The sequence below is a fragment of the Moschus berezovskii genome, chromosome Y (genome assembly GCF_049115385.1).
Source record: "Moschus berezovskii isolate FMDL1 chromosome Y, NW_MosBer_1.0, whole genome shotgun sequence".
Taxonomy (NCBI): domain Eukaryota; kingdom Metazoa; phylum Chordata; class Mammalia; order Artiodactyla; family Moschidae; genus Moschus; species Moschus berezovskii.
In genome coordinates this window covers 324,013-347,712 of record NC_142489.1, presented here as the reverse complement: position 1 = coordinate 347,712, position 23,700 = coordinate 324,013, and the positions used below count along the sequence as shown (strand labels likewise).

At 36.8% G+C, this 23,700-nt stretch overlaps 1 protein-coding gene across 4 annotated transcripts in view; it reads right to left on the bottom strand.

The window, feature by feature from the left end:
* ZFX (zinc finger protein X-linked) overlaps positions 1-23,700 on the bottom strand; it is a 37,860-nt gene that overhangs the window by 4,511 nt on the left and 9,649 nt on the right. Inside the window, exons 1-7 of one of the 4 annotated variants that reach the window (XM_088834559.1) lie at positions 16,165-16,244; positions 14,873-14,927; positions 12,704-13,273; positions 2,119-2,268; positions 1,755-1,898; positions 1,152-1,304; positions 479-619 (exon numbers count right to left, since the gene is read on the bottom strand). In XM_088834559.1, the coding sequence (XP_088690685.1) occupies positions 479-619; positions 1,152-1,304; positions 1,755-1,898; positions 2,119-2,268; positions 12,704-13,256 (1,141 nt within the window). In that variant the 5' untranslated portion in view covers positions 13,257-13,273; positions 14,873-14,927; positions 16,165-16,244. Of the gene's footprint in view, positions 1-478; positions 620-1,151; positions 1,305-1,754; positions 1,899-2,118; positions 2,269-12,703; positions 13,274-14,872; positions 14,928-16,164; positions 16,254-23,700 lie in introns of those variants that run through there. The other 3 variants (XM_055438116.2, XM_055438119.2, XM_055438121.2) reach the window with 3 other exon arrangements.

The following is a 23,700-nucleotide window of genomic DNA, read 5'->3' as shown; positions in this document are numbered from 1 at the left end:
TTAACAATATAACTTGTCAATTTACAGTACAGCTTAAAGATGTCTAAAAAATTTTAGTATGCTAATCAGCATGTAAGAATAGACAGGAATATGCCACATGAACTGAAGTACTTGTCCTGCTGCTCTGTAAATTATTCCTGCTTTATGCTGACATAATCAGATTCTTTAAATATGTTCATTTTTTAAAAAAGTTAATGCTTATAACATATCTCAGGGATTTCTTTGCATAGCCACATAAAAATCACCCAAGTTTTGAATTTTTTAAATCTACATTTGATCCACTCGCTGCTATTTTTAATCCAAGGAAATCATTCATGAATATCACTGAATTCTTAAAATTATATTTTTAAATTCATACACAAAAACTCTATGTGGTCTAGCAGCTAAAATGCCATCACAACACCTTTAAGGATACATACTAGAGTTTCATCTGAGAGCTCGCAAAGCACGCTGCGCTGTGGAACTCGTATGCCCTCACCTGTTTGGTACTGCCTGGAATCAGGTCTTCTCCTTTTCTTTGGTTTTTGTTTAGCCAGTCTGCCAAGCCCAGCAGACTCATCTATGTGCAAGAGGGCACTTGCAGTGCCATTCCGGTTTTCAATTCCATCAGAATTATTACCTAACAATGTGCATTAAAAAACAAAATTATACAGTATTATAAATTATAAAGAATTAGGGATTCTTTATTAACTATAACAACGAAAATAAGCCATGATACTCATGAATGACGGAAATTCCCCATTCTAGGTAATGGGTTTTATGACCACATCTATTATAGCAAGACTGTAAGAAATGCCTAGCTTCCATATCTAAAAAATATGTCAGCATTTTGCCCCATGGACTCCCTTGTTGTCTCCCCAAACTGTAAAGTCATGGGCCACATATAATCAAGATGAAAAGTTTCAGCTTGAAAGCCTGTGTACTTCTTGCACTACTTCCTTCTACGTGATATACACATGAAGGAAATTCCTCTTAAAAATAAAGACAAAAAGTAGACTTTATAATCTTCCTCTATTCTTATTCAAAATCAAATAACCCTTACAGGATGCTGGTATTTCAGATTTGTGAAACCTAAGACCACAGAAACTGTTTTCAATCATGAATGTACATTAAAGAACCAACTCAATCCCAAGCACTGCAACAGGACTTACCGTAAGCTGCTGCCCATGCTATTGGCATGAAGGTTTTGATTTCGTTGTCATCCATCTGCTGCTCGTGGGCGGCAGCGGCTGCTGCAGCGGCAGCAGCATCCTCCTCTCCTACAATCACTTCCATATAAACTTCATCTGCAATTTCAGCAACATCTAAGTAGAAAATTTTAGAAACTTCTGTGACCACGTTTACAGAGATCACAGGAAAGGTATTTTCATGTGAATTCGGTTAATGGACAAGTAGAAAGAAGGTTCACATGTTATATACCTAGAACACAGCTTTCACATAGTAAGCACTCAATCAATATTTGTTGAATGAATCATATACTTCTTGGCTTTTAGCATAATTTGCTTTCTTTAAATTTTATTTTTCCATATTCTTTTCCATTATGGTTTATTATATGATTTTGAATACAGTTCCATAATTTGCTTTTAAAGCCATATTCTAAGCACACACAGTAAGTCACTGATGTTTCTCTTGGAATACAGCAGAATCATAGTCTCTATAATACAGCTACTTGTTTCCTCCAGTTACTGGCCATATTTAAAAAAAAAAGCTTCAGGAACATAAAATTCTCTCCCACAAAAAGGCCACCTACTTACTTAAATCTTCATCTTCTTGCTGAGAGTCGTTGACAGTCATATAAACCATCTTTTCTCTTGGCACACGAATACTGTTATTCTGATCAAGTAGTTCAACTCCATGATCATTCTCAGGCTCACTCTCCACAATGTCTACAGTCCCACCTATCAAGGGAAAATGACAGCTCCAAGAATCTATGTGAAAACATCATTTCCACTTGTTTTACTTATTACATTTGCATACTTTTCTACAGCTATATTGGAATCCTCACTTAAAAGGTTATTTTCAGAAAAGACTACAAATATTCACTGTCTAAACCACCAAACAGTAATTAGGGTGAAGTGTTTAATCAGGATGGATACTATGCTGCAGGTCTTTTCTTACCTAAGTCATCCTCTCCAGGGTCAGCTTTAAAAATGTACACCTTGATAACTTCAGGGCAAGTGCCATCTACTTTACAAGGATCGATCTCCGACTCTGCATCCATGGTCATTCCAGAGGAACCGTCGTGTTCTATTTTGCCAGCATCATCCACTAAAAAGGGCAGGAAATATATAATAAATAATATATTTATTATTTAATATTAAATATTTAAATAAATATTTAAATAAAATGTTACCATTTTAAAAATAAAATGTTATCGTTTTCAAATGCCCTTTTTATAAATATAATCTCTTAACTTGATTCACATAAAACTGTATGATTTTTATCTCAACAAGTAGACATGTAAAACTGATTGTAACAGGTACTGGAAACGTGGCTAACTGCTAAGATAGAGCCAGGTCACGGAGGGCTTTGTACAACCAGGCAGAGGGGTTCAGACTTGACTGTGATAGGCAGGAGGTTTCACAAGTCTGGTCAGGTATGACAACCTCTCAGGAAACTTAAAAACATGGGCACCGCCAAGCAGTTCTACAGAATCAGAAACTGCAGGGGTGGGGCCTGACAGATTTAGAGGTGCCCTGCCCCAGGAATTCTGATCAGCAGTTCAAGAACTTCTGCTGTAGATGGTGGAAGTGTCTCACAGAGCTGGCCTTAAGAAAGGTGGCTTCAAAGGGATCAAGACACAGAGTAGAGATACCACTTTTGAGTCTACTGCAATAATGCAAGAAGGCCTCAAAAATGAGGACAGAGGTCGGATGCATGGGGAAGAGGGCTATCTAGGACTAAAATTGCAGAACTTGGAGCCCAAATGAAAACTGAACAAATGGATCTCTTCCAGTGATAAAGCAGAATCTATTCTCATTATTCAGTCTTTTACAAAAGGAGAATTCACCTTCAGATTTTCACCTTGAGAATGTGTCTACTAACTTAAACTATGAAATTATTCTGAATATGAAATATTACAGAAGTGATTTGCTTTAAAAAGAAAACACTTTGGTGGTCCTATTAAGTACTAAAAATTTCACTGTGATTTTAAAGATTCCATTAAAAATGAATTTCTAAAAACAGATAAAGAAGGCTTTCATAACACTGAGTCATCACACATATGATTTCTGCATAAGCGCCTCCTTCTAATGTTGTAATGAAGAACTAAAGTTTCAGAATAAGTCCTCTCCAAAACAGAAGAGCATAATTTCTGGAAATTAAGACCACTTCTAATAATAACTATCGTTTGCATAGCATTTTGCAATTTCCTTAGCATTTCTATATATTCTATTTGATTCTTACCTTTTCCAAAAAAAGAAAGGAAAGCTCTGAAATGATATGTGATTAGTCCCATCAGTAAATAAGTAAGGGGTGGGAGACAGAGTGGGGAGGTGCCTGTCTTTAGAACTTAAGACCTCGGTCCTCCATCCTCAGATTTTTAAAGAAATGTTCACTATATAAAATTTGGTATTAAAAAAAATCCCCTATAGTCTCACTAACCAGAGATTGCATCATTAGTAAATTTTCTTCCTAGTTTTTTCTTTTAAAATTAATTTATTTTAATTGGAGGCTAATTACTTTGCAATATTGTCAAGTCTTATGTAATAATCATCATTACATCCCATTTAGTATCTTAAACTTAAAAGCTAAAGAAAAATTTGACTTATCAACGATCTCATTAGCAAAAGCAAAACTACAGCAAAATACAGGTGTACTTTATCCTTAGGTTACATTTTCTCAGAACTTTGTAGATACTGTTCCACTGTCTTCTAGCACTGCGTGGTCAACTTGAAAGAAAGATTTAATCTTTATTTCAGGAAAGTTCCTTCAAGATTCTAATCTTTATTTCAGAAAAATTCTTTCCATTATAAGTATTTTTCTAGTTCAGTTGTCCCTTCTTCTGGAATTTCACTTATGTGCACTTGTCTCCTTTATCTGTCTCCCATATCTATCCATCTTCCCCATAATCACTTATATCTTTTTATTTTTAATCATTTCATTTTTGTGATTTTCTAAAGCCAGGTATCCCTCTGTCCCTGGTTATATACTGAGGCATATTTATTCTTATAGTTACTTCTATGGTGGCTTTTATCTTGATCATATTCTTACTTTTCAACTTCTTCAGTTTACTATTTAACTCTATTGTCTTATAATACATTTTTTTAACCTCTGTATCTCTTCTCTGAGTTTTAAGAGATCACATTGTTTGCAATTTCATTGAGCCTGCAGGTCAGTGCTAATCAACAGAATTTTCTGTGACGACGAAAATGTTCTATATATCTGCACTAGCTACATTTGACTACTAAGGACTTGAAATGTGGTTGGTGCAATTTAGAAACTATGTACTTAAATTCGTCTCACAAAATATGAAATAAAATATTTCAGAGAGCTGAAGAACATGAATCTTCAAAAGGCTCACCATGCATGATAACACAACACATGAAAAAAGATCCACACCTAACTAAATACAACCCATGATCATATTTCAGACCAATGGGGATGAAAAGATGATCTGTAAAACTTTCAGAAGAAAAAGAAATGTCTACAAAGAAATGAGAATCAAAATGGCATTAGGCTCTTAAACCAAACATTGGATGACAATGAAACATGCCATCACAAATTCTCAGGGAAAATTCATTTCAACCTAACCAAGCTATCAGTTAACTCAGAAGTTCACTTTTAGACTTCCCTCTCTTTTCTTCCTCAAGAATCCTATGAGGTTAAAATTTCAACTTAATTCTATTATATAGCCTATAAAATATTTCAAAGAATTGGTTATAATCTGATCTCCTTTAACTCTTGAAACTTTCCTAGAGAGGTTCAAAGGCTTACTTAGTCTCCGTAGACAGAGACTTAAAGGATCAGAGCCATTCAAGTGCCTACCCTAAGTTACAGTCATCTCCAACATGGCATCAGAGACATAATTAATGAAAATTATAAGCCAAATTACACTGAATTGGTCTAAAACACATAGTTAATTAAACCTAGTTAACCAAGAACTGCTTTCTTCACAAATTCCGGGGGAAGAGAAATGACTGCTACAATTCCACCCTATGCCTGCCTTTACCCAAAAATGCCCTGATGGGACAACAGGAAGGTTTTAAATGAAGCCAGTCCAGGGTTAGTCTCGCTAACCCAATGGATGTCACCAACAGAGAGACTCTGTGTGGATGATTACTATGGCTAGTAGTTACTGACAGGTTGTGCTGGAAGCCTGGTATGCCTGACCTCTAATTCTCACAACCACACTGTCGGTCAGGTAGTATTACTGCCTTTTCACAAATAAGACTTCAAAAAAGTGAAATTAGTAATTTGCTCAAATGCATACAGCTCATAGGCAGCTGGCATGGCATCCAAGTTGAAGGCTGGCTGACTCTAAGCTACACGTGCTATTTCCATACACCATGCTGCTTCTCTATCATCCCTATGAAAGGACAGGTATGTTCTCTCTCCCGTCTCTCCACTAACCAACTCCCATTATCCCATCAAGTAAGCAGAGATCTGTCCCAAAAGCAAGCTATCAGACAGTTTTTGTCTAGGGCTCAAGCAGATAAATAGTAAATACGAATCACAAGCCCAATCTGAAGCTCCAACTGTATCTAAGACTTGTAAGATGTAGAACTTTTAACCCAATCTTTCTTGAGGTGGGGAGAAGGAAGGACTACAGCATTTTTATTTTATTTGAGCACTTTATCCCCTGGTGGCTCAGACGGTAAAGAATCCACCTGCAATGCAGAAGACCCAGATTTGACCCCTGAATCGGGAAGATCCCCTGGAGAAAGGAATGGTAACCCACTCCAGTATTCTTGCCTGGGAAATCCCATGGACAGAGGAGCCTGGCAGGCTACAGTCCATGGGGTCTCAAAGAGTCGGATATGACTGAGTGACTAACACTTTTCATTCCTAGTACAAATCTAACCGATATGCAGAATGGACATTAAACCGAAAGCTCTTAATTCACTATAATTTTAGTGCTGTGATTTCTAAGTAATTTTCAGAATGCCTACAGTAAAGACAATAATTTTCTATGGATTAACACAAACCTTTCTGAGTTTTATCAGAACAAGCATCTTCTCTATAATAGTTCAATAAATAAGACTTTTCTCACATTTCAGAAATATTCCCATGTGGATATATATTTTTTAAATTCTGAAATTTTGCTGTGGTTTATCAAATGGTTTAAGGAAGAAAACTGATAGAGCACATATATTTTAAAAATGGTAAGATACATACACATTCAAGAATCAGCCCGTAGAACAAAGAAATAAATAAATATTTTATCATGTCTCCTGTGCTAGTAACTCCTAGAATCAAAAAACAAGTCCTTTGACTGTATTGATCCTCTGAGTTTATGCATCAAACATAAAGGGGTTTGGATTTATTTATTTAATCATTCCCAAAAAAACTTTTAGTTGGATGTCTTCACTACAAAGTTGTTCTTAATTAGGAGCTAACATGAGACCAACTGGTCAAAACACCTAAACTAGAAGGCCAAGGCCACCACACTCCGCATCCTCAGGGGTACAGTTGACACTGTGGCTGGACAGTGAACAGTGGCAGGCAGCAACCCTGTAGACGGACCCTCAGCTTGTCTACATGTGCTGCACTTCCAGCAATGGTTTTGCTATTTGCCCAGTTGCACAGAAAGTTCCCTGAGAGGGAGCTTCAAACCCTCTTCCCCAACCCTAAATTTAATCCAGATCCTACTTTCTACACACGTCACAAAGCAGCTTCTGCCAAACTCTATTGAGAGAACCTTATTTCAAAAACCATCATCAGCTGTTCCTCACCTGGACTTCTACAACCTCCTCCAATAGTGTATTTTTTTTGCTTCTGATTTTACTCTTACCTTGTCTGCTCTCAACATTACCATTAAGCTTACTTTTCTAAACTGTAAATCTAGGCATGTTATTATTAATCTATTTACAACCTTCTAACAACTCCCCTCTTAGTACAAGATATTTAAGAGCCTGTATGATTTGTGCCCTTCCCTATTTTGCCACTCATTTCTCACCACTTCATTTGCCTCAGCAAACGCATTATTTGTACCCCAAGCAAAAGTCTCTGAACTTATCTTTTCCAGCTCCTTCCATTTAAGCATGCTCCATTCCTCCCCTCTCGGCTGCCCACTGAACATTTCATTCCCCTTTCAATTTAAGTTCACCATACACTATTTTTTAAAGATGTGATAATGGTATTACTGCTTCATTTTTTAAAAATCCTTGTCTTTGAGAACTATATACTCAAATACTTATGAATGAAATGATAGGTGGAATTTGCTTCAAAACAATTTAAGGAAGGAAGGAAATGCATAGGAGTAGAAATGAAATAAATTCAGACATGTCTTCAAGCAAGCTTCCACAGAACTTGGGATTATAACACTTCTACGGCATTTAGCTCACTCAAGTGTACCCCAAATTTCCTAACATCTTTTCACTTAGTGTGTGAAACTCCTAAGTGTCATAAAGCAAAGTTACCAAATCTAGCCTGACCAGAACCAAGTAAGAGCCACAGCTACTGGTAGGGAAGAAATGTGTCATTAATACCTTAGATGAGGCATAATGTCCACAGATTTTCAGCTATAGCATTCATATATTCATTTATTCAACAAATATTTCACAACTAATATGCCAAAGGGTTTGATGGGGAAGATATGTAAGTAGCTAAGATGCAACAGATAGTTCTTGTCCTCAAGAAACAATTTAGAAGCAATCACAACATCTAGACAGCAATAGAGATCATCCTGACTTCAAAGGCAGTCTATACTGTGAAAAAGTGTGCCAATGTACACTACCCACAACACTACTACTTGCTATGTCATCATCTTTTTAAATGAGACCTTCAGAGGGAAGAGATCTGCCAAGAGGGACACTAAAGATTCTAAAAGCTATTTAGCAGTCTCCTTGATTCAACTCCTTTGGAAAAGGAAATGGCAATCCACTCCAGTATTCTTGCCTGGAGAATCCCATGGACATAGGAAACTGGCAACCTACAGTTGATTGGGATCACAATAGTCGGACACAACTTAGCGCTTTCTTTCTCTCGATTCAATGACTTCCTGAAATTTTTAATGAGAAGAATATTTGCACATCTGTTCATATTCTTCTTTGATCTATCAAGTAATGAATAAACATCACAGGAATTCAGAGATACCACCATCTCTCACCATGTTATGAAGAACATTAAAGCTGACTGCTAATAATGGCATCTCAGCATTCTCTATCACGGATAAAATCAGGCCATTCCTGTACATGTTTGGCACAAAGCCCTCTAAATCCTAAACTTCTGAAATCAATATGGGTTTTAAGTTACAATGCAGCATAAAAGAAGTGTCTTTACTGAGAGGCAAAAACAAGAGAAAAGCTAATTAATCACAAGGCATTCAACTGGTTTGATTCCAAAGCCAACAGTTTAACATGATTATTACTTTGAGGGGAAAAGGGATGACAGTGTGGAGTAGAGGAAAACAGTGAAGAAGAGTCTGTGTAACAGAGAAGACAAAAGAAACTACCAAAAGCCACCGTCCCTAAACCCAATTTAAAACTAATCCAACCATTTCATTAGAGTAAAATAGGGGGATAAGAACTTGTACTAATACATATGTTTTTATATTCTTTGGGCTTGGATGTGATATTCTATTTTAAAAGTAAAGAAGGAAACAAAAAGTAAAATTGCATTTTACTATTAAAATATGTATTTTATGTACATATATAAAATATACTAAAATACAGTATAATAGCAGTTTGTATCCATTTTTATTTACTTTTTCAGGAAACATTAAAATCTATATAAATTAGCAGAAAGCCCAGGGCCTACAAAAAAGATGATTATAAAGATTTTTTAATAAAAATTTTGCAAGCCTGAGCTCTAATACAAGAATCTAGTACACTGTGTCAATCATTACTAAAGAAACTTCTGGCTTTTTGGATAACCTTCTTGAAGAGTTGACTTCTTAAAAGGGTAATAAAGTGAGATGCTAAAGGTCGAATCAATGCCATGCATTTTACTCCTCAGAAAACAGGTTTAAGACAGGGCAGAAAATGGAAAAACAAGTCAAGAATGGAGAGTGCTTTCTCTCCACTGATGGAGACAAAGATCCTTGTCCCCTCAAAAAGCACAAAGAACCCAACTCCCTCCTTTCTCCAGCCTTGCCCTTGGGTTGCCTAGTAGTGGGATACAAAATCTGGCAGTTATATTTTAAAAAGAGCATTTTCATACTGAATAATGCATCTTACAAGTAAACTTAAGTCTCCCAATCTCACCGGGCCCCTGCAGTTCAGCAATCTATCTTATAGGCTCTTATTAGCTTCCTATCCTGGCCCATCCCCATAAGATAAAGGCCTTTGCTACTACCCTTCAGCTCCCACCCAACCTCTGCAGGTCCTTCTATACTAGCAGGTAATTTGCTACACAGAGAGAACAGCTTCCAACATTCAAACACTCCTTTAAACTCACTGTCTCAGGCTCTCCAGTCTTCCTGAACCTTAACTACCTCTCTCTCACTCTTCCTTTCTAGGACTCACCTATCAGTTTTCCACCACTGCCCTGGACCCTACTCCGTTCCTCTTCTCTGGAACCTGCTCCACCTGTTAGTTCTTCCTTTATCTTCAGTCCCTGTTCAACAGTTGTGTTCTGCACCTATAAACCTGTAAATGCTCAACACACTTCCACCATCCAGCCAACCATCAAAACCTGTACTCACGCTTTTTCTGTCCCTTCAGTGACCAAAATGGCAATTTATACAAACTGCTTCACCTACTCCACCACTTCCACCAACTTCTCAACCCATTATAGCTTATCTCCTCTATGTCCTCTCCACTGGCCCATGCTTTATTGAAACTGTTCTAATTAAGATACCAATAACTTTTTATTACAATTTTTAAAGTTCCTTTCCATTTACAGTTATTACAAAACATTGGCTATATTCCTCACGTTGTACTATACATCCTTGAGCCTATATTACACCCAATAGTTAAAAATTTTTTTACATATGGTAATATACATGAGGGATAGGATGGGGAGGGAGGCGGGAGGGGGGTCCAGGATGTGGGGACATATGTATATCTGTGGCTGATTCATGTTGATGTATGGAGAAAACCATCACAAAATTGTAAAGTAACTATCCTCCAATTAAAATTAATTTAAAAAACAAAAAAAAAGAAAAAAAAATTTAATTAAAAAATAAAGTTGCCTTTCCACAAAAATAAAAACAAAGGCTCACTGAAAAAGATACCAATGACCTCCTAACTGCCTAAAGATAAAGGCCACTCCCTCCTCAGTGATTGACACTCTTAGACATTCTTATCTTTGACAGTGTTAAAAACACTCTAAAGATTTTTCTCTTCCTCTTTTTCTTAAACCTTCCTGATTTTCATGGGCTCTTCTCTGCCTACTTCTTAAATTCCCAAAGGATCACTACTTGACATTCTTATTTGATAAGCACTTTCTGGGGCCCACCATCCATTTCCAGATATGACAGGATACCAGCTATATAATCTCGTCCCAAATTTCTTCCTCTCTAGTCACAAACTCTCTCAAAAGCACCAAATTCATATTTTTTACTTCCACAGAAACATCCACCAGATTGTTCCCAGCAAACAACCCAAACTTTAAACAGGTCCTAAACCACTTTCTTTCCACTGAATTTATTCCTCCTCCCAAGTAACAGCATAACCAGGCAGTCATCTCCCAAGGTAGAATACCTTAGGGTCCTCCTCGAATTCTTTCTCCCTTAAATCCCTACCCCTAATCTACCACCAAATCACATTCATTTTACTTCCTAAACTCTCTTAAATTGAACTCCCCTTCTATACTCCTACTATTATGAAGGTACTCAGGATCTTCTTTGTCTCATCTAGGAACCATCTCATCTACTCTCTACCACTAACCTCTCCTCACCTATTCTTACATCATATTACTACTAGGATTATCTTCCTAAAATAAATTCAAGTTTCAAACAGGGTATTAATATTTTTCCTTGTCAGAATGGCAAAAATTAAAAGGGGAAACAATGTCCTGGTCAGAATGTAGGGAAATGGACATTCTCATAAACTTGGTGGGTAGAGTTAATATTAGGCAAACTATCAAGGCAAATATAACCAGAGTGTAAATATGTGTACCCTTTGATCCATCAATACTACTTCTAGAAATGCATTCTAAGTAATTAAACAGAAAGTGCACAAAGATACAAGTACATCCTAAAGTTCCCATTACTCTCAGAAGAACCCAAGACCTTTTTTGACATACTATACCATTTTCCTAGAATGGCTCCTCTCATCCATGACCATCTTCATCTTGTTAAACTAGGAACTCATCACTGAGTTCAAAGGTCAGCAACTCCATTCTGTCTCCACATTAATTTAGTCCTATCTCTACATCATAGTGTGACCTATCTTTCTCTCCCATTGTAGACTGCAAACTCTCCAAGAACAATGGTTTTCTGTGTTTTTTTATTTAGCATATATCCATATTCTTGGGTTTCCCAGGTGGTGCAGCAGTAAAGAATCTGCCTCCCAATGAAGGAGACACAAGAGATGCGGGTTTGATCCCTGGGTGGGTTGGGAAGATCCCCTGGAGAAGAAACGGCAACCCACTCCAGTAATTTTGCCCAGGAAATCCCATGCACAGAGGAGCCTGGCAGGCTATAGTCTATATTTGCACTATCTACACAAATTTCTGAAACACAGCAGAGGTACAATAAACGTGTGGGAGTGAAGGCATTTTTCTTTTCACACAATTCTCTGATTTCCAAAATCTTAAGAACTTTTAAAAGGTATTTCCTAAAATGCTGGTGGACTCCAACATGTTCTATTAAATTAATTGTAACAGGTATTCAAGCAAAGCAAACAGTCTCGTAAATTTATATGAGCAAATAGTCTGTGAGTCTTGCTTGAATTCAGTTCCTAAAGGCATGGGAATTTCCACACTGGGTCAGAACTGTGGTCTTTTCAACTGTGGATTTGATCTCTGACAGAGGCACCAAGACAGTGGTGCCTTTAAGACGACACAGCTGTCCTCCCAGATGTTAGAGGTGTGTTCCAAAACAGTTACTTTTCTTCAATAATCTAGTATGAGTCTGTCACATTTGAAATCATGTTTTGGAATCACTTGTTTAAATACTGTGCCAGAACTCTTTTCCATGCTGTTATAATAAACAGTATTTTACATACTGTATAAGTACATAAATTATTATGTAAGTAGTACTGTACATCCATATACAAGAATATAAGTAGTTTGATTACACATTTTTCTCCTTTTTAAGTTTCAAGAGGTTTCCTAATTCTAATAAAGGCTTGTAAAAGCCTAATCACATCCTTCATGATTCCACAAAGTTCAGTTCTATTCCTTTCCACCTTTGTCTTTCTAGGCTAAAGAAATTTCATCTTTCTATTGTGTCCTTAAAAAGAAATGACTATTCCATATCATTTCAGTTTTCTTAATTTTGAGTTGTCTTACAGGGTCCAGGCTGAAACAACAATGAAGAAAGATCAATGAGATTTAATTTAAATTTTATAGAAGTCAAGAAAATATCCTCCCAAGCTAAGTTAGGAAAGACAACCTTTGAAAACACCTTTGACAATCACTGTACTATAAGACTTACAGGAAATCATAAGGTAGTCCTCACAGTTGCCTTTGTCATCCTCCTGCTGGTCCACAGGGATCCCGTTGGCATCTATGACTGCTTCTGAGGCACAATCTGCTACCAATACTTCTTCTGACACTACATCGGCTGTCAGAGGATCAGTGACGATTTCTGCCTCTACTACACTATCATGAACAACGTGTTCAACGTGTCCGATGTCAGACACGTGTATGGATTCACTCGTCAAGACGTGTTCCGGCATAGACATTGAGGCTGAAGTAATATCAGAAGCTAAGACATCATCTGGGACTGTGCAATGTGCTAAAGACACTTCTTCTGTTACATCTGAGTCCAGCACTTGCTCAGGAATGATGACTGTTTCAGATACATCTGCTTCTTCCATGATATCTGGACATTGAACATCTTCTATAACAACGTCCTCGATAACATCTTGGATGACAACTGAGTCTGGGTCATCAGGAACAAAGTTATGCACAGTTATGTCTGAATCCACAACATCTGAAACAAAAACAGTTTCTTGTACTTCCACAACAATTTGATCACCATCCATGTGTGTAGCATCAGCTCCTTAAAAAAACAAAAATTAAAATCACAAATTTCAGGTAGACCTGCATGACTACCTCAATTAATACAAGTGTTACTTAAGTTATACCAGGGAAACAGTCTAGAGCTCCTCAGTTGTCTCAAACATTAAGACAGATTAAAGAGAGAATATATTTTAGAATCATACCAGAAATTAGAAATTCTTAACAGAAGAATTTTTATACTCATCCCAAATCAATTAATAAGGAAATAACAGAAAAACAAATTGAGACAGTCACACAAAAAAATATATTCATGAAAATAATTTCCTAGGCTGACTAAGATTAAACCCATATGTATAGGTACTTAAGGGATGATTATAAAAACTAGTAAGTAAAGCAACTTCAGGAGGTAAATATACCATTTCCCTCATTATATGTTTTTTACTTCTTTCCCTTCTTGCTCCATGGTCTCTCTCATGTTTTTTCTTCTTTTCACCTCTCCCATGTTTTCTTTTACTTCCCTTCCATTTTTTCCCCTTTCTCCTGTTTTGCTGAGGACAATATCCCACCAATATCCTCCATTTATGACTATGGAAATTCAGAAACTATCTTCTGAATCTAGAATATAAAAAGGATTGGGCCATAAATAAAACCAGGGCTAGAAGGCCACAGTTAAAGAGGAAAGACAACTGGTTAAGGAGCCTCTGTGGAAAGGTAAGATGAATAAAACTGCAGCTGCTCTGCAGCAGTGGAGGGTAAGGTTAGTTGGAGCAGGGCCTGATCCAACCTCACCAGGGTAGTCTGCCTCCATCCAGCTTCCTCCCATCTTCCCATATCCCATCCCCCAGGCAGTTCCTCAGAATATAAGAAACCCTATTCTAGTCCACTCTGCAGTTAACAAATGAAGGTAGAGGGTTGAATCATTTGAAGCCCAGTGAGATTAAATGACTTCACCAAGATCACACAGTTTGCACAGATTATGGTGCTCAGTAAATATTACTCTGAATGAATGCCACAAATGAGAATCAAAATCAGATATCCTTGCCAAAAACATAATGTAAGACAAAACAAATCTAGTATCTTGGCTCCTGATCCAGAGAAAAGCAAACAATATTTTATAAAAGTCTTACCTAAATAGCTATTCAGTCGATCAGTGCTTCTGGAAGTGACTCAGACCAAGCTGAGTCCAAGCAGCTGCCTAACTCAATGACTGTATCAATGGCCAGGCCCGCAGAGACACATAGGGCTTTTTAAAAAAATTTTTTAACGAACACAAAAAATCAACAAGGGCCAAAGAACCTTTAAAAATGTAAGACATCTTAAAGCCAGTTAATATTCATTTTAATTTTAATTATTCCTAGAAATAACAACGTGTTTGCTTTAATTCCCATAGAACTTACACAAAATGTTTTATACTGTTTTCAATATTCTCAATGTAACATCAAGCAATAGAGCACTGTAATCTCCATTTTGCAGGCATGAAGATGAAAGCATTTAGTGGCAAGAGTACTGGTTAAAAAATCTAAACCACAGGGCAGGATCTGGACACTTATTAGTTTTGTGACCTTGGGCAAGTCATTTAACCTCTGAGTTTCGGTTTCCTCATCAGTAAAATGAGGACAGTAGTATCTGCCATGCATACCTCACAGGACTGTTGTGATGATCAAATGGGAATATATGGGAAGTGTTCTGAAAAACTGTAATGAAAGGTTTCATTATTATTAGGACATATGGAAATGGAGGCCCTGGCAGATTAAGTGACTTGCTCAAAGATAAACAAACACCATAAGTGTTAACCATCAGGGCTAAAATGCAACAGCCCTTCAATCTACCCCTCAGCCCATGATCTACGCTTGCGTGCGGCAAGATTAAGCTAGTAAATAGCGTGCATTTTTCTCCAAAGAGCTTAGTCTCTCCTTCAAGCACATTAATTATACTTCATGTTCTAAAGAAGAAAGAATCATAACTTTGCACTTATCATTATCAAGCTGAAATTACCAAAGCTGAATCAAAAGACTATCCCATATTAAGAAAAATACACAAACCCCCATTAGATTTAGAGATTAAAGAAAAGTTAAAAGTAAGTATCATTAATATTTAATTTCCTGTTAATTACTATTTCCTTAATATACTACAATAGTCATTTCAAGTCCAATGGAAAACTCATTAACATTTTATTTATAAAGGTTCCTAGTTAATGTTTTATAAAACCATTTTACATGACAAAACCTAGCATAATCACTTCACTATGTTATATAATGGGAACCACGAGTAATTAAAAATTGTGAATACTTTTTCTTCTATTTTTAGAACTTCATAAATTTAATTTTCCTTGAACAGTTTGGGGAGTGAGGTAAGACTCCATTTTCCTGAAGCAAATGGCTCCTTTTGTTACTTTGTGAGAGAGAGGATTTTAAAAGTAGGATGGGGTCAGAAAACAGAGTGCCTTGGTTTATACTTTACCTGCTGGATAATGGGAAACAGAGAAATGACAAGATCCACATGTTATTTTATGATGAATACTCTGATTGCTGGGCTAGGCAAAAAAGACTAAGGGGAAGGAAAAGAATTTAAAAGTTACTGAAGACTAAGAATGAGATGATAGAGTTGGTCTGTGTGAAAGAAAGTAGAATGAAGAGATGTAAGCAAGGAATATCTTCAAAGGAAGAACTTTAATAGAACTTATTGCTATAACTGAACTATACACTAAGATTTTGATCCTGCTGCTGTTACTGACAAGAATGAGTGATGGTTAAGAGGGAGCCGTATTTTTAGGCAGGGAAATAATAATGCACTCACTTCAACATCTGTAGGTTTGACAGGATAATAAGATCCCTAAATGTGAATATCAACGAGAGCATCTAGCAATATGTCCACTTGACAACCAACTCCAAATCTGGTAGTTGGGAAGTGGAACAACCCAAATAGTTATACCTGTTGTATCAAAAAATGAGTTTGATTCTTGTGGTTGTAATTCAAGTCCATCTTCATCCATGGCCTTTAATTTTCATCAGTCACAGCTCCTAAATTAGGGGGGAGAGTAAACCAAGCATTAGGTTTTTATATCATGTATTAAAAATGTCATCATAATATTTACACTTCTGAAACACTCAAAATTATGTGACAAATGAATATCTATCAAAAATGTATCTAGGTGAAATAAAAGAGAAAAGTTAAAATTAAATTGCCAAAAATATAATGATATATGGGCATTTGTATGACAAGCAAAGGTAGATAAATCAAAAAATCAACTTTGCCTAGACTTTCTGAGATACTACTTACATACATCATACATACAGCAAACATCCTGATGAATTCTGACACATGCATAAATCTGTGTAATCACTACTATACCCAGATCAAGATAGAGAACATTTCCAGCATCCCAGCACTCTTGTCTCCTCTCAGTCTGTAATACTCCTCACTCACACAAGGGCAACTGGCTTCATTAAGACTTAACTCTGTAGCTTACTGAGAGGAAATTTCTGCACAATTTTCTTATTACTTCTCTAAATTTAATGTAGTCTGCTATCTTCCAACCAATACACTAAACAACAGTTAAAAATTCAAAGTGTGTAATCGTAGCAAACACCCTTTAGGATCTCTGCCTAACTTACAATGACCTTTTAACTAACCCTCCAGTCTAGAGAAGTAAATTCCCACAGTGAATTTACTCTCCTGGCCATAGCTGATTGGCACCAACTATAAAACAGTACAAATAAGTTCATCTTTGAGCACAATAAAATCAAAGTCCTATCCCTAGAATTGAAACCATGAGCAGAGGTCACTCAGTCTATCATTCTCTCTCTCCTCTCCTCATGGCTGGAACATAGGAGGTGAGGAAGACTATTTACCAACTTCAGCTTAGACTAGTGAGATAAAGTTTACAAATAAAAAACAAAAAGAATCCAGTGAATGCCTTGAGAAATAGGGAAGAGGGAGCAGGGAAGGGAAGCTTACCAACAACAGCTTTTTAGCTCCTGGTTCTAGATCTTTCTGAGGTCCAGCTACAGTCTGCCTTGAGTTTTGCAAGCCACCCCAATGACCTTAATGCTCCCTTTTCTACAAAAGCCAAAAATTTACAACAAAAAAATTAACCAATCAAATAATATACTACTTAATACTAATCACTGCTTCAAATAATATACTACTTAATACTAATCACTGCTTCAAAAGAGCAGACATCAGGGATTAGGGCTTACTCATGTTACAAGTATTACATAAACTTCCTCCCTCACTGGTTTCCTTATCTCTACTTTCTCACTTTCTAATCCAACCTAAATGGTAGTATTAAACACATCTTTCTTTTACTTTTATCATCTTTTGCTGATGATAAAAGTGCCGCATGATGCTTGCTAAAATTTCAAATAACAGAAACAAGAGTCATTTTTTTAAAAAGCATCAGCTAGGTGATATCAGGCCTCTGTTCAAAAAATGTTTAATGGCTCCCTGTTTCCTTCAAATAAAGTTGAAACTCCTGCCATCTTCTAAGTTCCAGCTGCAAATTATCTTTTTCTCATTATCTTCCCTAAATTGCTCTCCTTCAAGCAACATTCCCAAACACCACATTCACACACTTCAACCAAAACTGCTCAATATCCACATAAGATCCAGATTCTATACTTGGCTCAGAATTTCTTCTACCAGGAACACCTTTCCTCTATCATCTGTTTGGACCTTTCCCCAAACCCCCTTCCCCACACCCAAAAAAGAAAAAGATGAAAATAATATCCCCCTTCCTCTGAATTTCTACAGCATTTTATCCTTTTTCCCTTTTTCTGACTGTACTTGTTTGCTGTAAATTATTTATGATTATTCTCAGATGCTAACCTTGCATTTACATACACATCAGTTCAGTTCAGTCGCTCAGTCATGTCCGACTCTTTGCGACCCCATGAATCACAGCACGCCAGGCCACCCTGTCCATCACCAACTCACAGAGTTCACTCAAATGAACATCACCATGTCCATCGAGTCGGTGATGCCATCCAGCCATCTCCTTTTCTGTCGTCCCCTTCTCCTCCCGTCCCCAATCCCTCCCAGCATCAGAGTCTTTTCCAGTGAGTCAACTCTTCACATGAGGTGGCCAAAGTACTGGAGTTTCAGCTTTACCATCAGTCCTTCCAGTGAACACCCAGGACTGATCTCTCTTAGAATGGACTGGTTGGATCTCCTTGCAGTCCAAGGGACTCTCAGGAGTCTTCTCCACATATATAATCCTTAATGAAATATCCATGAGAAACTCAATTAACATTAATAAACAGATTTTCAGCTTGTCAATTCTGAGATGTATTCTATCCATTTTCAGGAAAGTGAAAGTTTCATGTTATTTATTTGAAGGTATTAAAATTAAACGGACCAGAAACAAAAATATTTCAACTATAAGAAATGTAAAAAAGAAAAAAAAAGTAAAACATAAATGCTCTGAATAAATTGTCACTGCTCTCTCCCCAACAAAATCACCTCTGGCCATAGTCCATTTTCCCCTTTTAAAAATGTAACTACAAAATTATAAATGTAAGCTAATTTTCTAAGCATAATGACATAGTCTTAAAACATGAAATTAAGTCAATTTAGAAGGTAATAAATGGGGTTCCTTAAGGTATTAAGGTTCCTCTCCCCAATTTCCCTACATAAACCCAAACCCATAAGCTCTAAGAATTTTCCACCTGCACAGTAACTCCTTTTCTCAGCTGTTCTATTAAGAGTTTGGCAGCTAATCCCCTCAACTCTGACATTCTCTCCTTCCTCAGTTTAAGTGACACTCTTGTCTCTCCCCATCTTCCCAGCTTCTGTCTACTCTGCTGGCCCTCTTCCCTTACTGCGGTCCTGCCCAGAACAGGACACTTAGCCCTATTCGCTTCTTTCTCTTTATTCCAGAGTTTCAATTACGATTTACACAAAGATAATTCCCCAAATCCAATACTCAGGGTAGTTCCTAACACTTCCACCAGGCTGTTTGCTGAAGCTTTTCATCAGCAGAAAATTCCGCTTTCTCCCGATATGACCACTAAGGCCTTTTCCTTCTTCCCTGCTTATATTCCACCAGGTTGTCAGACTGTGTCCCTTTTTATTCCTAGTGTCACCATTCACTCTCGGTTTCGTATTTCCTGATCCCCAAGGGACAAAAATAGCCTCTCAATTGGGCTTTCGCTTTCTGCCACTCCCACAACAAATGACCAGGAATCTACAAGTAAGGGCTGGTGCCAACTGCCAGGGCATTCCTGCAATCTGTAGGCAGACTAATTTTCAGAAGTACTGTTTTGTTCAAGGCACTCCCTGCTCAGAAAGCTCCAGCAGTTCCCCAAAACTCAGGGTGCTCTAAAATATTAACCCAAGTTACCATATTAGACTTATTCGCTATTATTCCCAACATCTCACATCATATCCATTTCCTCAGATACTCTGGTCCAAATGGAGGGTGTCCACTCACCTTATTTTGACTCAGGTAAGCAGTAACTGTTCAACAGTTTTGACTGCTTATTTTTCCTTCTATTTTGTCATTATAAAAACTCAAATCAGGAAAAAACATTTTTTGAACTTCCAGGCAGACGTGACTATACTTCAACTTTGTAACCCCTCTGGGTTAGAAACCTCTCTGATAATCAGACTGAAACCAATGTTCTTAGAATGGGACTACTCAGGAAAGTTCTATGGACTGTGACAAAGTCGGGGTGGTAGGGGGTGCACACTGATGATGTAACTGAAAGCACCCCTACCTTTGCTGCAAGAACCATGTCCAAGGACCAGCTGAATCTGAAGACAAATCAGCAGAATGGTTCAGAGAACCAAGAACCCAACGATTTGGGTGAACACATAGTTTTAGTCTATCAAATGTCCTCAAAATAATTCCAGGACCCCACTGTCACCTTAAGCTTGGTAAAATATTCCCTTCCTGGATACATGATCTTAAAAATGCTATGGAAGAATTCACAGCAGAAAAACGTACCATTTTAAGAGAAATAATGGGTTGAGCTAAACTCAGGAAATTCAAATAACTTTCTTCCATCCTTTAAAATAAAGCAATAAAAATACCACGCCAAGTTAATAAGTATAGCAGTGGCATTTTATCTGTCTTAAATTAGGGATAAAGAATATAATTTATTTGTTTTATATCTTTTGATACCTAGACACTTTCACAATCTTCCTCTCAGGCAAATTAACAGGGTACTTACGTATTCACTCTGCTTTTTTGTCATAAGCATAAAAGAATCACTTGTCTGCTTCTGGTCTTCCAAAAACTCAGTGCCTTTTAATTTTATGATGTAACTCTAGTTCCTCTCCCCAAGACATGCTCAGAGACTCAAACTGTATTATACATGTTAGATGAAACTGCTCAAGTTACAGGAAACACAAAAGCAGACCCATCTGTAACAGAACTTTTCTTAAAAAGAAAATGAAACTGCTTAAAATTTACATTTAAAGCCTAATATGTTCTCTCCCAAGCTACATTTCTTTACCAATTTTTTCCCACATTCTTCACTGTGGGGTATGTAGCTATCATTTCTTCAGATATCTAGCTTTCAAATCTGGAATGCTATTTCACTTCTCTCACCAATTCAGCCCTTAAATTTGTCTCACAGCCAGTCACTCTTAAATTCATCACGTCCCCTTTATTTTCATCGCTACCACCCTAACAAGCTCTGGTGGCAATCTTCCAATTAAAAGTTTGAGCCCTTTTTGAATTGAAGAAATTTTCTTCTGTTTCTACACTTTCTTCCATTTTCTCTGTTCATTCTTACTAGAATTTCTATCATAGAATGTTAGAACTCATAAATTTAGCCTCCACATTGCTTTAACCTTTTCTCCTGTATGTTCTATCCTTTTCTATTATATTCTCAGAATCCTTAAACCCTTTCTTCTAAACTAGCTATTTGATCTTCACCCCATCCACTGGTTTTTACTTAAAATATCATATTTGGGGACTTCTCTGGCGGTCCAGAGGCTAGGACTCTGTGCTTTCAATGCAGAGGGCACGAGTTTAATCCCTGGTCAGGGAACTAATATTCAACATGCCAAGTAGCATGGCCAAAAAGCTTTTTAAAAAATGTTTTAATTTCAAAATAAACTTACTTTTCTTTTTCACAGTAATCTTTTTTCAGTGGATACTGCATCTTCTCAAATATCTCTGAGGATTTATTCTGTACTCTATATTAAACTGTCTCCTCTGCTGTTTCATTATTCAGTGGGTTGAATTTGGTGCCTCTCTTTCAGACTGATGGTATTCCTCAAAAGCTTTGTTCTTACAGGTTCTCCACGTATATTTGTGGATGAGGGTCTAGACTAGAGTTACATTCTGATAGCTGGGCTATATTCTGTATTTTCTCAGCCCAAGTGAGAATCCCTGGTTGCCTAGCAATGAACCCAAGTTCTGACCAAAGGAGTCCTGTCTAGAATAAGGCCAAGGGAGAGAAAGGAACCATGTAGCTAGCCAGGCTTTCCTTTATGGTGGATGAGTATCCCATCATGCAGGTACTGGAGGTCCAATATCCTCAGGATAGCTATAAGCTACCTAAAGCACTGACCTTAGCTTTCTCCCCACAATATTCACATTGGAATTTCCTATGGATGAATTTGCAATTCAGAAAGCCAAATTTCTGGCATTAGGTCAGGAGGACAACCACTAGAGATACCTATACTGATAAGTAAATGGCTTGGCTTTCCATAACTTTAATTATCTGGTTGTGCCCATGGCTTGCTCTTTCTCCTAGGATGTCCCCACTTCTGACACTGGGGATAACACAAAATGACAATTTGGGGATGGTCCTTCCAGCTTTTCAAATAGGGATACATGTTCACTAAGCTAAGCTCTCTAGGGCTTTGTCATTGATTGATTCCCAGTTGCTTTATGCAACCAGAAATTCATCATATTCTGGACTACAAGTGGCATATCCCTCAGGTTTTCTTTTTCCTTTGAATTTGGATTTGTATTTCAAAAGAAAGTAAAAATAAATGTGTGTTCTCTAGTCTATCTTGAAGTCATTATTAATTTGTACGTGTCAAATAAAACAGCATGGAAACATGTAAAAGCAAGAAAAAAGAAAAGAAAAAACTATGAAATAGAAACGGAACCAAAAAAATCAATAGTAGTAAAAAGTAAAAAAAACTCTTATCAACACCTGACAGATCAAACACTCAAAAAATAAGATAGATATATATATAACTAATATTAAACTAAAAGGTTTAATCCAAATTCCACTAACAGAATATTTTAAACAACCTCGCCACCCTCTGTGTCAAGAAGAGGGGAAAAAAAAACGCTTCCTGTTGTAAATGTCAGAGCTCCTCCTACCTTGCCCTATCCTACTTGGAATTCTGTACGTTTTGCTCAAAAATTTAATGCCAAGTTATTACAGATTAGTTTTTTCCATAAAACCATTTGCGCCAATCAGTCATTTCATTTTTTGGTTGAAGTCTAAGAGTTCAAACTTTCAAAATCTATTAAAATTTTGTCCTAAAACTAACACAACACTGCATATTAACTATACTTCAATTAAAAAAATTTTCTTTAAAAAAAGCTTTTAAACAGGAAAAAAAAATTAGACCTCAAAATGACAAGTCTTCCTAAAATTTTATTTTTCCAAAGCCCCTATTCATGTTCAGATTAAGAGTTGCCAAAACATTAATACCTAAATGTCCACTGACAGATGAATGGATAAAGAAAATGTAATATATAAACACAGTGGGATAGTTTTCAGTCTCAAAATCCCATCAGTCAAACTCAGAGAAGCAGAGAGTAGAATGGTGGTTCCCCGGGGTTAAATGGAGGAGATGCTGGAGAAATAATGGTAAAGGATAGAGAGTTCTGCAAATCCTCTATATGGCATAGTATCTATAGCTCACAATACTGTAGTGTACACTTAAAATTTCCTTAAAGGGTAGATCATATGTTAAGTGTTCTTATTATGAAAGAGAAGGAGGTGAAGAGAAAAAGGAAGAACAGGAAGACAACAAAAGGATTCCACTAACGTGAAATGTGAAGAAAAGGTAAATCCATACAGACAGAAAGTAGACTGGCAGGGGCAGGGGGTGGAAACTGATTGCTAACTGGGTACAGGCTTTCTGAGGTGACAAAAATGTTCTAAAATTACTGGTGACAGGGGGACAACTCAATCTACAAAAAATTCACTTAAGTGTACAGTTTTGAAGGGTGCATTTTATAACAGCTTTCTCTCAATAAAGTTGTTTAAAAAAACACACAAGTACATGCAAATCAAAAACTAGTTCATGTTACAATATGTATTTTTAGATAGGAGACTGATATCAGTATCACTTTATAATAAAAAGAAATGTATTAAAACTCAGGTGAAACACTAGAAGTATTTCTTCTCAAGTCAAACTTCAGACAAGGATGCCCACTATTATTATTTAAGATTGTATGGGAACTGATAGCCAAGGCAGTAATATAATGAAATGCAAGATATTATTTGAAAGAAATTATATTTATTTACATATGACTTACAGAGGAAA